The sequence below is a fragment of the Ranitomeya variabilis genome, chromosome 2 (assembly GCF_051348905.1).
Source record: "Ranitomeya variabilis isolate aRanVar5 chromosome 2, aRanVar5.hap1, whole genome shotgun sequence".
NCBI classification, from domain to species: domain Eukaryota; kingdom Metazoa; phylum Chordata; class Amphibia; order Anura; family Dendrobatidae; genus Ranitomeya; species Ranitomeya variabilis.
Window position 1 is genome coordinate 142,608,756 of NC_135233.1, and position 14,874 is coordinate 142,623,629.

The 14,874-nt window shown below is 43.3% G+C and overlaps 1 protein-coding gene across 1 annotated transcript in view; it reads right to left on the bottom strand.

Annotated features, from left to right (window-relative positions):
- Window positions 1-14,874, bottom strand: part of VIT (vitrin) — a 317,697-nt gene that overhangs the window by 71,296 nt on the left and 231,527 nt on the right. The window contains exons 9-11 of the mRNA XM_077283041.1: window positions 14,408-14,449; window positions 14,261-14,317; window positions 13,218-13,271 (exon numbers count right to left, since the gene is read on the bottom strand). Coding sequence (XP_077139156.1) covers window positions 13,218-13,271; window positions 14,261-14,317; window positions 14,408-14,449 — 153 coding nt within the window. The remainder of the gene's footprint in view (window positions 1-13,217; window positions 13,272-14,260; window positions 14,318-14,407; window positions 14,450-14,874) is intronic.

A 14,874-nucleotide genomic window follows, 5' to 3' on the forward strand; every position in this document is an offset into this window, starting at 1 on the left:
AGTGGGAAGATCCTGGTAAAGCGCCAGAATTGGTGCATCTAATAGATGTGCCTTTTTGGGGGCAGCTGTAAGGTGCTATCTTTATGCTGGGGGGCCAATATCCATGGACCCTAGCAAGCCTGAAAATACCAGCCTCCAGCTGTCTGTTTTAGCTTGACTGGTTGTCAAAAATGGGGTGGAACCCATGCAGTTTTTTAAATTTATTTAAATAATTGAAAAATATTGAGTGGGGACCCCTCTATTCTTGATAACCAGCCATGTTAAGGCTGACAGCTGAGGGGTGTAGCACACAGCTGTCAGTTTTGCCTGTTCCCGTTTTCAAAAATAGAAGAGACCAAACGTCATTTTTTTAACATTTATTTATTTATTTATAAAACAGGCGCCAACTGATGAATACTCCCATCTAGCTGTTATTAGTGACAGCAGGCATAGGCTGATAGGAGTAGTATACTCTTTCATCAGCCGATGCCTGTTACTGGTGGTAAACTTTTTACCACCGGGCACAGCTGCTGGCACACGCTGTCATCTGACAGCATGGGAAATGCAGCTCTGATTGATCACAGCCCATGTTTGCTGCACTGTCATGCAAATGACAGCGTGGCAAACAATGGATGTTCAGGCCCCCAATTCATCTGAATGGGGTCTGTTATTGGGTACCATTTTGTTACCCTAACAAAACTTTTTTTGATGTTTGGCAGAACCTGCCAGACCCAAATTTCCATGGGTTCTCCCATCACCAGTTATCACCATTCATACAGTTAGACAGAAACAGTACTTAAGAAGTAATAGATCTATGGTCTAACTGTTTTCAGACCTGCATAGAAACAGTTTTGTGTGCGAAGAGTAATACCACGGTATTTTAGATGGTATGTTCTGAAGGAAATCAAGGATGGGTGGCTGCAGGAGTCTAGATCTCAGGCAGAGAGGCTAGTGGATGTGAAGAGGAGGTCCTTAGGTCAGGCAAGGAGGCCAAATTAACAGAACGGAATATCACTCAGGTGAGTAACAGGACGAGGTCCTTTTATAAGGACAGGAGGCCTATTTAAAGGGATAAAACATTGCTCAGGTGGGGAGCAGGACGGGGTCCTTAGACTAGGACAGGATGCCAAGTTAAACAGTATGGAATTTTGCCTAGGAGAATGGAAGACAGGAGATCAAACTGAAGGGGAGTAAGCTGAAGGAACGATTTCTGATCTCAGATAAACAGGACTTAAGCAAACAATTATCAACACTAGAGGGAAAGCTAGAGTGTTGCATACAGGGACACGAGATCTCCTATGGAGGGCTGAGCTGAAGATGCAGTCGAACATTTATGTGACCCTCACCGAATGGACTTTAACAGTACTAGAAGGAGCTGTACTGATGTACCTCAGCCAGTAGAATCCTTATAAATCAACTGGGAGTGAGATCAGCTGTGAGAGACTATAGTGACACACCTCGACCTGTACGGTCCTCACAGGGGAATATGGAACTTCCCATAATGGTTTGCTGGACTGTTGTAACATGTAATGGAAGTAATGTACTGCCATGTGTATCCATAAAGTTTCTGTCTCTACATAATGTAGAAGAAGCCTAAAGTCCAAAAATACATTTTTCTGTACTTAACCAAAACTTAATAATAATAAGTACAGACATGGCAAAAGTGTTGGCACCATTGAAATTGGTCCAGAAAATTAAGTATTTCTCCCAGAGATTTATTGAAATTACATATGTATTGTTACACCCATGTTTATTTCCTTTGTGTGCATTTCCTTTGTGTTATTCCAATACACACAAAGGAAATAAATGTATAATAATACATGCGTAATTGTAATTATTTTCTGTGAGAAAAACATTTTCTAGAACAATTTCAAGGGTGCCAAAACTCTTGGCCATGACTGTACTCATCATTAAGTTTTTGTTAAGTAAAGAAAACTTTATTTTTGGATTTTGGTCTCCCTCATTCATCTCTACCTTATCTACAGTAGTCCTGGAGGTCTGCTGAGGCGTATCGCCAAGGTAACAGCAGCACAAACAGCTAGCAGGACCCTCATTTTCAAGTAGCATGGTGGGGTATAGATGATGCTCCCTTCGATGACTGCCTCCCTGCACCATGTTATATAGACATTTTATCGAGTTATTTTTGTAATATTATTCTCTTTTTATTATCCTATAAAGTCTTGTATCATCAGCAATGACTGACACTTTACTCTCAATACTATCCTCTGAGCTTGGATACTTCAATCAAATCTTAACCCCTTTCTGCCATTGGACGTACTATTCCGTCCATGTGGGGTGGGCCTTACTTCCCAAGGATGGAATAGTACATCCAGCACGATCAGCCGTTCTCACGGGGGGAGCGCGGCCGATCGCGGACGGGTGTCAGCTGATTATCGCAGCTGACATCCGGCACTATGTGCCAGAAGCGGTCACGGACCGCCCCCGGCACATTAACCCCCGGCACACTGCGATCAAACATGATCGCAGTGTTCCGGCGGTATAGGGAAGCATCGCGCAGGGAGGGGGCTCCCTGCGGGCTTCCCGGAGACCCCTGGAGCAACGCGATGTGATCGCGTTGCTGTGAGGGTCTCTTACCTCCTCCTCCCTGCAGCAGGCCCAGATCCAAGATGGCCACGGCATCCGGGTCCTGCAGGGAGGTGGCTTCACAGCGCCTGCTCAGAGCAGGCGCTGGGAAGCCTGAATCTGTGCACCTCAGATCGCCAATCTGATACAGTGCACAGCAAAGTGTCAAATCGGCGATCTTACACTATAACATGATGCTCCCCGGGCAATGTTGTAGTGTAAAAAAAAAAATATTCACATGTGTAAAAAAAAATAAAAAAAAATTCCCCCCCAAAATATAAAAATATATATATACACTCACCGGCCACTTTATTAGGTACACCATGCTAGTAACGGGTTGGACCCCCTTTTGCCTTCAGAACTGCCTCAATTCTTCGTGGCATAGATTCAACAAGGTGCTGGAAGCATTCCTCAGAGATTTTGGTCCATATTGACATGATGGCATCACACAGTTGCCGCAGATTTGTCGGCTGCACATCCCAAAGATGCTCCATACAAGGCAGGATGGATCCATGCTTTCATGTTGTTTACGCCAAATTCTGACCCTACCATCTGAATGTCGCAGCAGAAATCGAGACTCATCAGACCAAGCAACGTTTTTCCAATCTTCTACTGTCCAATTTCGATGAGCTTGTACAAATTGTAGCCTCAGTTTCCTGTTCTTAGCTGAAAGGAGTGGTACCCGGTGTGGTCTTCTGCTGCTGTAGCCCATCTGCCTCAAAGTTCGACGCACTGTGCGTTCAGAGATGCTCTTAGGCCTACCTTGGTTGTAACGGGTGGCGATTTGAGTCACTGTTGCCTTTCTATCAGCTCGAACCAGTCTGCCCATTCTCCTCTGACCTCTGGCATCAACAAGGCATTTCCGCCCACAGAACTGCTGCTCACTGGATTTTTTTTCTTTTTCGGACCATTCTCTGTAAACCCTAGAGATGGTGGTGCGTGAAAATCCCAGTAGATCAGCAGTTTCTGAAATACTCAGACCAGCCCTTCTGGCACCAACAACCATGCCACGTTCAAAGGCACTCAAATCACCTTTCTTCCCCATACTGATGCTCGGTTTGAACTGCAGGAGATTGTCTTGACCATGTCTACATGCCTAAATGCACTGAGTTGCCGCCATGTGATTGGCTGATTAGAAATTAAGTGTTAACAAGAAGTTGGACAGGTGTACCTAATAAAGTGGCCGGTGAGTGTATATTGTTCCTATAAATACATTTCTTTATCTAAATAAAAAAAACAAAACAATAAAAGTACACATATTTAGTATCACCGCGTCCGTAACGACCCGACCTATAAAACTTTTCCACTAGTTAACCCCTTCAGTGAACACCGTAAAAAAAAAAAACCGAGCCAAAAAACAATGCTTTATTATAACACCGCCAAACAAAAAGTGGAATAACACGCGATCAAAAAGACGGATATAAATAACCATGGTACCGCTGAAAACGTCATCTTGCTCCGCAAAAAATGAGCCATGATACAGCATCATCAAAGAAAAAATAAAAAAGTTATAGTCCTCAGAATAAAGCGATGCAAAAATAATTATTTTTTCTATAAAAAAGTTTTTATCGTATAAAAGCACCAAAACATAAAAAAATGATATAAATGAGGTATCGCTGTAATCATACTGTCCCGAAGAATAAAACTGCTTTATCCATTTTACCAAATGCGGAAAGGTATAAACGCCTCCCCCAAAAGAAATTCATGAATAGCTGGTTTTTGGTCATTCTGCCTCACAAAAATCGGAATAAAAAGCGATCAAAAAATGTCATGTGCCCGAAAATGTTAGCAATAAAAAAAATCAACTCGTCCCGCAAAAAAAAAGACCTCACATGACTCTGTGGACCAAAATTGGGAAAAATTATATCTCTCAAATGTGGTAACGCAAAAAATATTTTTTGCAATAAAAAAGCGTCTTTCAGTGTGTGACGGCAGCCAATCATAAAAATCCGCTAAAAAACCCACAATAAAAGTAAATCAAACCCCCCTTCATCACCCCCTTAGTTAGCGAAAAATTAAAAAATTACAAAAATGTATTTATTTCCATTTTCCCATTAGGGCTAGGGTTAGGGTTACGGTTAGGGCTAGGGTTAGGGCTAGGGTTAGGGTTAGGGCAAGGGTTAGGGTTGGGCTAGGGTTAGGGCTAGGGTTAGGGCTAGGGTTAGGGCAAAGGTTAGGGCTAGGGTTAGGGTTGGGGCTAGGGTTAAGGCTACAGTTAGGGTTGGGGCTAAAGTTAGGGTTAGGGTTGGGGCTAAAGTTAGGGTTAGGGTTTGGATTACATTTATGGTTGGGAATAGGGTCGGGATTAGGGTTAGGGGTGTGGTTAGGGTTACCGTTCGGATTAGGGTTAGGGATGTGTTTGGGTTAGGGTTTCAGTTATAATTGGGGGGTTTCCACTGTTTAGGCACATCAGGGGCTCTCCAAATGCGACATGGCGTCTGATCTCAATTCCAGCCAATTCTCCGTTGAAAAAGTAAAACAGTGCTCCTTCCCTTCCGAGCTCTCCCGTGCGCCCAAACAGGGGTTTACCCCAACATATGGTGTATCGGCGTACTCAGGACACATTGGTCAACAACTTTTGTGGTCCAATTTCTCCTGCTACCCTTGGAAAAATACAAAACTGGGGGCTAAAAAATAATTTTTGTGGAAAAAAAAATTTTTTTTTATTTTCATGGCTCTGCGTTATAAACTGTAGCGAAACACTTGGGGGGTTCAAAGTTCTCACAACACATCTAGATAAGTTCCTTGGGGGGTCTAGTTTTCAATATGGGGTCACTTGTGGGGGTTTCTACTGTTTAGGTACATTAGGGGCTCTGCAAACGCAATGTGACGCCTGCAGACCAATCCATTTAAGTCTGCATTCCAAATGATGCTCCTTCCCTTCCGAGTTCTGCCATGTGCTCAAACGGTGGTTCCCCCCCACACATGGGATATCTGCGTACTCAGGACAAATTGTACAACAACTTTTGGGGTCCAATTTCAACTGTTACCCTTGGAAAAATACAAAACTGGGGGCTAAAAAATAATTTTTGTGGAAAAAAAAGGATTTTTTATTTTCACGGCTCTGCGTTATAAACTGTAGTGAAACACTTGGGGGTTCAAAGTTCTCACAACACATCTAGATAAGTTCCTTGGGGGGTCTAGTTTCCAATATGGGGTCAGTTGTGGGTTTTTTTTACTGTTTAGGTACATTAGGGGCTCTGCAAACGCAATGTGACGCCCGCAGACCAATCCATCTAAGTCTGCATTCCAAATGACGCTCCTTCCCTTCCAAGCTCTGCCATGCACTCAAATGGTGGTTCTCCCACACATATGGGGAATCAGCGTACTCAGGACAAATTGGACAACAATTTTTGGGGTCCAATTTCAACTGTTACCTTTGGAAAAATACAAAACTGGGGGCTAAAAAATAATTTTTGTGGAAAAAAAAAGAATTTTTATTTTCACGGCTCTGCGTTATAAACTGTAGTGAAACAATTGGGGGTTCAAAGCTCTCACAACACATCTAGATGAGTTCCTTAGGGGGTCTACTTTCCAAAATGGTGTCACTTGTGGGGGGTTTCAATGTTTAGGCACATCAGGGGCTCTCCAAATGCAACATGGCGTCCCATCTCAATTCCTGTCAATTTTGCATTGAAATGTCAAATGGCACTCCTTCTCTTCCGAGCTCTCCCATGTGCCCAAACGGTGGTTCCCCCCCACATATGGGGTATTAGCGTACTCAGGACAAATTGCACAACAACTTTTGGGGTCCAATTTCTTCTCTTACCCTTGGGAAAATAAAAAATTAGGGGCAAAAAATCATTTTTGTGAAAAAATCTGATTTTTTATTTTTACGGCTCTGCATTATAAACTTCTGTGAATCACTTAATGGGTCAAAGTACTCACCACACATCTAGATAAGTTCCTTAGGGAGTCTACTTTCCAAAATGGTGTCACTTGTGGGGGTTTCAATGTTTAGGCACATCAGGAGCTCTCCAAACGTAACATGGCATCCCATCTCAATTCCAGTCAATTTTGCATTGAAAAGTCAAATGGCGCTCCTTCGCTTCCAAGCTCTGCTATGTGCCCAAACAGTGGTTTACCCCCACATACGGGGTATCGGTGTACTCAGGACAAATTGTACAACAACTCCAGCAGAGGCGATGCGCCTCGGCCGAAAGCGCCCCTGTACATGTCCGTTTCCTACGGACAGGTGACGTCACCGCTAAGCCACGCCCCCCACACACCACGCTACCACGCGGCGGCGCTTTCGGCCGAGGCGCATCGCCGGCTGCTGGAGTTAGTGATTCGAGAGCTATCTGGGGTGTAAAGGGAGGACGCTCCCTTCTCACGGACTTAGCTCAGCCACCCGCACCACCAGCCATTCTGGGCACACACTCAGCAGAGCCGCTCCAACATTTTTGATTGTGCAGACACAGGAGGACGCGGACATGAGGAGGTGGGCACCGTTATATGTTAATGTGTGTTTTTAGCGCGGCAGCCTTCTGTTTGTTTTTATTTGGATATTTCTTGTGGGCAGGTTCGCACATCCCACCTGCTAGGTTGCCAGCAGCTTATACGTACAGTTCTATTGGACAGCGCCAGTGTAATCTTGCCTTTGTTTTTGATTTAACCCCTTAGTGACAGAGCCAATTTGGTACTTAATGACCGAGCCAATTTTTACAATTCTGACCAGTGTCACTTTATGAGGTTACAACTCTGGAACGCTTTATCGGATCCCGCTGATTCTGAGAATGTTTTTTCGTGACATGTTGTACTTCAAGTTAGTGGTAACATTTCTTCGATATTACTTGCGATTATTTATGAAAAAAATGGAAATATGGCGAAAATTTTTAACATTTTGCAATTTTCAAACTTTGTATTTTTATGCCCTTAAATCAGAGAGATATGTCACAAAAAATAGTTAATAAATAACATTTCTCACATGTCTACTTTACATCAGCACAATTTTGGAAACAATTTTTTTTTTTGTTAGGGAGTTATAAGGGTTAAAATTTGACCAGCAATTTCTCATTTTTACAACACCATGTTTTTTTTAGGGACCACATCACCTTTGAAGTGATTTTGAGGGGTCTATATGATAGAAAATAACCAAGTGTGACACCATTCTAAAAACTGCACCCCTCAAGCTGCTCAAAACCACATTCAAGAAGTTTATTAACCCTTTACGTACTTCACAGGAACTAAAACAATGTGGAAGGAAAAAATGAACATTTAACATTTTTTTTTGCAAACATTTTACTTCAGAACCATTTTTTTTAATTTTCACAAGTGTAAAAACAGAAATTTAACCACAAATTTTGTTGTGCAATTTTTCCTGAGTACGCCGATACCCCATATGTGGAGGTAAACCACTGTTTGGGCGCACCGCAGAGCTTGGAAGTGAAGGAGCACCGTTTGACTGTTTCAATGCAGAATTGGCTGGAATTGAGATCGGACGCCATGTCGCGTTTGGAGAGCCTCTAATGTGCCTAAACAGTGGAAACCCCCCACAAGTGACACCATTTTGGAAACTAGACCCCCCAAGGAACTTATCTAGATGTGTGGTGAGCACTTTGAACCCCCAAGTGCTTCACAGAAGTTTATAACGTAGAGCCGTGAAAATAAAAAATCGCATTTGTTTTCACAAAAATGATTTTTTCGCCCACAAATTCTTATTTTCACAAGGGTAACAGGAGAAATTAGACCACAAAAGTTGTTGTGCAATTTCTCCTGAGTACGTTGATACCCCATATGTGGAGGTAAACCACTGTTTGGGCGCACCGCAGAGCTTGGAAGTGAAGGAGCACCGTTTGACTTTTTCAATGCAGAATTGGCTGGAATTGAGATCGGATGCCATGTCGCGTTTGGAGAGTCCCTGATGTGCCTAAACAGTGGAAACCCCCCACAAGTGATACCATTTTGGAAACTAGACCCCTTAAGGAACTTATCTAGATGTGTGGTGAGCACTTTGAACCCCCAAGTGCTTCACAGAAGTTTATAACGTAGAGCCGTGAAAATAAAAAATCTCATTTTTTCTACAAAAATGATCTTTTTGCCCCCAAATTTTTATTTTCACAAGGGTAACAGGAGAAATTAGACCACAAAAGTTGTTGTGCAATTTCTCCTGAGTACGTCGATACCCCATATATGGGGGTAAACCACTGTTTGGGCGCACCGCAGAGCTTGGAAGAGGAGTGTCGTTTTACTTTTTCAATGTAGAATTGGCTGGAATTGAGATCGGACGCCATGTCACGTTTGGAGAGCCGCTGATGTGCCTAAACAGTAGAGACCCCCCACATATGACACCATTTTGGAAACTAGACCCCTTAAGGAACTTATCTAGATGTGTGGTGAGCACTTTAAACCCCCAGGTGCTTCACAGAAGTTTATAACGTAGAGCCGTGAAAATAAAAAAATCACATTTTTTCTACAAAAATGATCTTTTTGCCTCCAAATTTTTATTTTACCAAGGGTAACAGGAGAAAATGGACCCCAGAAGCTGTTGTACAATTTGTCTTGAGTACGCCGACACCCCATATGTGGGGGTAAACCACTGTTTGGGCGCATGGCTGAGCTCGGAAGCAAAGGAGCGCCATTTGACTTTTCAATGCAAAATTGACTGGAATTGAGATCAGACGCCATGTTGCGTTTGGAGAGCCCCTGATGTGCTTAAACAGTAGAAACCCCCCAAAAGTGACCCCATTTTGGAAACTAGACCCCCCATGGAACTTATCTAGATGTGTAGTGAGAACTTTGAATGCCCAAGTGCATCACAGAAGTTTATAATGCAGAGTCGTGAAAATAAAAAATATACATTTTTTAACAATAAAGATTTTTTAGCCCTCAAGTTTTTATTTTCACAAGGGTAACAAGAGAAATTGGACCCCAAAAGTTGTTGTCCAATTTGTCCTGAGTATGCTGGTACCCCATATGTGGGGGTAAACCACTGTTTGGGCGCACGGCAGAGCTCGGAAGGGATGGAGCGCCATTTTGGAATGCAGACTTTGATAGAATTGTCTGCGGGCGTTATGTTGCGTTTGCAGACCCCTAATGTACCTAAACAGTAGAAACCCCCAACAAGTGACCCCATTTTGGAAAATAGACCCCCCAAGGAACTTATCTAGATATGTGGTGAGAACTTTGAATGCCCAAGTGCTTCACAGAAGTTTATAATGCAGAGTAGTGAAAATAAAAAATATTTTTTTTCCCACAAAAAAGATTTTTTTAGCCCCCCAATTTTTATTTTCACAAGGGTAACAAGAGAAATTGGACCCCAAAAGTTGTTGTCCAATTTGTCCTGAGTATGCTGGTACCCCATATGTGGGGGTAAACCACTGTTTGGGCGCACGGCAGAGCTCGGAAGGGAAGGAGCGCCATTTTGGAATGCAGACTTTGATAGAATTGTCTGCGGGCGTTATGTTGCGTTTGCAGACCCCTAATGTACCTAAACAGTAGAAACCCCCACAAGTGACCAAATTTTGGAAACTAGACCCCCTAAGGAACTTATCTAGATATGTGGTGAGAACTTTGAAAGCTCAAGTGCTTCACAGAAGTTTATAATGCAGAGTAGTGAAAATAAAAAAATATTTTTTTTTCCAACAAAAAAGATTTTTAGCCCCCAAGTTTTTATTTTCACAAGGGTAACAGGAGAAATTGGACCCCAAAAGTTGTTGTCCAATTTATCCCGAGTACGCTGATGCCCCATATGTGGGGGTAAACCACTGTTTGGGCGCACGGCAGAGCTCAGAAGGGAGGGAGTACCATTTGACTTTTTTAGCGCAAAATTGGCTGTCGTGTTTGGAGACCCCCTGATGTACCTAAACAGTGGAAACCCCCCAATTCTAACTCCAACCCTAACCCCAACACACCCCTAACCCTAATCTCAACCCGATCCATAATCCTAATCACAACCCTAACGATAATCACAACCCTAACCCCAAAACAGCCCTAATCTCAACCCTAACCATAACCCTAATCAAAACCCTAAATACAACACACCCCTAACCCTAATCCCAACCCTAACCCTAATCCCAACCCTAACCCCAAACGTAACACTAATCCCAACCCTAATCCAAACCCTAACCCTAATCCCAACTCTAACTCTAACTTTAGCCCCAACCCTAACCATAACTTTAGCCCCCGTCGTCACAAAAAAAGTTCAATGTAACCTTTTTTTTGTACGTCGCGTCCGCCATTTCCGCGCATGCGTGGCCGTAACTCTGCCCCCTCCTCCCCAGGACATAGACTGGGCAGCGGATGCAGTGAAAAACTGCATCCGCTGCCCACGTTGTGCACAATTTTTACAACGTGCGTCGGTACATCGGGCCGACGCATTGCGACCGCCCCGTACCGACGCAAGTGTGAAAGAAGCCTAAGGCTACTTTCACACTAGCATCGTACTCGGCCCATCGCAGTGTGTCGGGCCGACGTACCGACGCTAGCGTTGTAAGCGCCGCACAACGGGTGCAGCGGATGCTGTTTTTTCAACGCATCCGCTGCCCCATTGTGAGGTGCGGGGAGGCGGGGGCGGAGTTCCGGCCACGCATGCTCGGTCGGAAATGGCGGACACGTCGCACAAAAAAGTTACATGTAGTTTTTTTTGTGTCGACGGTGCGCCAAAGCACGACGCATCCGTCGCACGACGGATGCGACATGTGGCAATCCGTCGCAATGCGTCGCTAATGCAAGCCAATGGAGAAAAAACGCATCCTGCAAGCACTTTTGCAGGATGCGTTTTTTCTCCAACGACGCATTGCGACGGAAGCCAAAAAACGCTAGTGTGAAAGTAGCCTAACCCTAACCCTAGCCCTAACCCTAACCCTAAATTTAGCCCCAACCTTAACCCTAACTCTAACCCTAACCCTAACTCTAACCCTAACCCTAACCCTAACTCTAACCCTAACTCTAACCCTAACCCTAACCCTAACTCTAACCCTAACCCTAACCCTAACCCTAATTTTAGCCCCAACTTGTGTTCTCCTGCCGGCCGGCAGATGGCAGCAGATGGCGGGCGCACTGCGCATGCGCCCGCCATGATGAAAAAGCCGGCTGGCAGGAGAAGACAGAAGAGGACCCAGGGACCCCGGGTGAGTATGATAGGGTCCCCGAATCCCCCTATTTCTCTGTCCTCTGATGTGCGATCACATCAGAGGACAGAGAAATAACTGATCGCTTTTTTTTTTTTTTTTTGCGGTCGCCGGTAAACTGTTAATTACCGGCGATCGCAAAGCAGGGGTCGGTGCAAACCGACCCCGATCATGTTCTTTGGGGTCTCGGCTACCCCCGGCAGCCGAGACCCCAAAGATCTTCCGGGTGCCGGGCGGCGGGCGCACTGCGCGTGCGCCCACCATTTTTTCCCGGAAAAAAGATGGCGGCGCCCATGGGGAGACACGAGGAGCACCGGGGGAGGTAGGTGAGTATTGGGGGGCTATTGGGGGCCATCGGGGACCACATTTCTCTGTCCTCCAATGTGCGATCACATCGGAGGACAGAGAAATTAAACGGCAAATCGCGTTTTTTTTTTTTTTGTTGCGACCGCGGGTAAACGGTTAATTACCGGCGATCGCAACTCGGGGGTCGGTAAAATCCCCCCGAATCATGTTCTCTGGGGTCTCGGCTACTCTCGGCAACCGAGACCCCAGAGAAAATCCGACTCTGGGGGGCGCTATTCACTTTTTCCACAGCGCCGTTAATTAACGGCGCTGTGGATTAAGTACCCTTAGCGGCCGCCGTTAAAAGGCGTATCGGTGGTCGTTAAGGGGTTAACATGTCCTTTTGACATTATTTTTAGGGGTACCATAATTTCTGTCCAGACCTATTTCATGAGTTTTATTTTTTTTAAATTCTGTGGAACCATGGTTGAAAAGCAATGTCTGACTTTCATTTGTTCATTTTCATAGATCTTTTGTTCATCATTACTTTTGTCAGATTCAAGTTATTTCTGTGACCAATGTGGGTTTTTCTGTCATTAAACGAGGGGTACCAGCAATTTTGACCACGTGTGTAAATAGCCAGTGTGTGACCACTGCAAGAATGTAAACAGAAACTGGCAGGTTTCACTGAAGCAGTGGCACAGGGGATTCATACGGGTAATGGTAAAGTAAAGTAATGTAATGGTTCCCTTGGTATTTTATGCCTTTTATTTCTTCTAGCCTAATTTTTGTCAATCCTCTAAAAAATCCTATAAATACAATTATACAACATAGAATAAAATATTTTTCCTCTGGGATCAGCAGCACTTGATAAATGTTATAGGATATTTTCAATTTTATAAAGTCAAGGAAGCATAGACAATCCCTGCATCTATTGCGGCTGTCAAACAGCAACGAGACATGCAGCGGCGGGGACTCAAACATAGTAATAGAGCACGCCGAAGATACTCTATTAGCACACAAGCATGCTCAGATAACACCTTATTGGAGCACGCCCACTCATCACTAGTAGTGAACCATACTGAATGCTGGAAGAATGTTTGTCTTTATTCTTTTAGGAATGCAAGAATTACTTCTAACTTCGTACTGTTTTGTATCTGATGTTTTCACATTTTATATCATATTGCAATTCTGCGCTGGAAACAAGTCCCAGACTATTTTCTGGATTACCATATGTTAGATTAAATGAATTTTACTGTATAATGCAACAGATTGAAATGAAATACAATGTAAACTTACTGGGATTTGCTTGGATTCCTTTTTCAGCTAAAATCTGCTGAATTCTACTGGCACCTGTTAAAAATAAAATACACACATACATCTGTCATAAATGTGAATGCCCCAAGTTTTAGAATCAACAGTAGCGCCACCTGTTGGGAAAGAACATTGAGGAAGTTAAAGATAAATGAAAAACTGCATCTCTTGTCTCAAGATGAACCTTCTGGAATTCACCGCTCATGACCCTCAGCATTCTGCTTTCCCAGGTGCGGTATGCTACTGAAGACTAACGGTTAAGACCAGCGGTATGGTTGCGCCACTGGTCCAAACTTTGCTCTCTCAAAGGCTGGTATCAATGGCAGCTTTTCCTCTGCAGCATAGAAGCATAGGGATTGTGGAGCTGGCCAGATGCATGGATTCAGCCAGCTTCAGAGCAGCGGGAGGAGGCTATAATGCATAGAGTCTGTTTGTGCCGCACTCTCCTTCCTAGGTAATTGACTTCACCGACACTGCAGTGTGTCCATGAGCTACACAATATAACATCAATAATCCTTCTGTTCTTGAGAATGAAGAGGATTTTTAGTAAAAGGTAAATTGCAAAGTTGCTTTCTTTAACAAGCACTTTGCAATTTTACCCATTTAGGAACTTTAGAAAACCCCTTGAAGACTAGGATAAAACATTTTTGTGCTACTGCTGTAATTTTTTGCAGGCAGAATTGAGAAATATGTTCCATGTGTTGAACAGGACGTTCTGAAATCCCATTTAAATAATATCGTATGCCATGTGCCTAATGTTGACAGTTTCACAAAGCAGTTTTCTAGAATCAGTTGTGTCTCCAGAACTGCTTCTTTGCACAATATTCAACTGCAGTGGAATAATTAACGTAGCAAATAAGTTCTTCTCATTTTCCTTCATTCACTAGATATATGATGGCAGGAATCTAATTGTTCAATATGAGCAACAGTACAGATTGTTTTTTCGACCTGCCATTTCTAAGCACCCCATTGTTTGGAGGATTTTACAGTCCAGCCAAGTCACTGGATGGTCATAAGAAATATCATACCTGGATTACTTCTTTGGATTTGTCGGCTATTTGAATATGTCGTTGGAGACCTGACAACTTTAAGAAAATATGACGTAATTAGTTTTGATGTACTGATAAGTGTAACTTGGACATATTTGTTTCAATGTTGTAGAATATCTGCCATACCTTGATTTGGTGCTCTGCCTGGCACAGCTGGCACTGCTTGCCCTGAAATGAAGATCAAATATTTATTAAAAAGTATTTTAAACATTGATGACAACAAGTAAATGAGAGTAAGCAGAAGTACCAGATACAGCCAGCCGTACAGATGTAATATTATCTAGTTTTTGCACTTTGGCTTGACAAAGACAATTTGTGGTCAAAACATCTCTAAAAATATATGTACTCGTATGGATGTGTGAATATGAATAGACTTTTTTCAGGAAGCAACTCTGGTATTTTGACTGTAAGGCCATGTTCACACATTCAGTATTTTGTCAGTATTTCACATCAGTATTTATAAGTCAAAATCAGAAGTGGAACAATCAGAGAAAAAGTATAAGAGAAACATGTCACCACTTCTGTATTTTTCACGCACACCTGGTTTTGACTTACAAATACTGACCAAATACTGATTGTATGAATGCAACCAA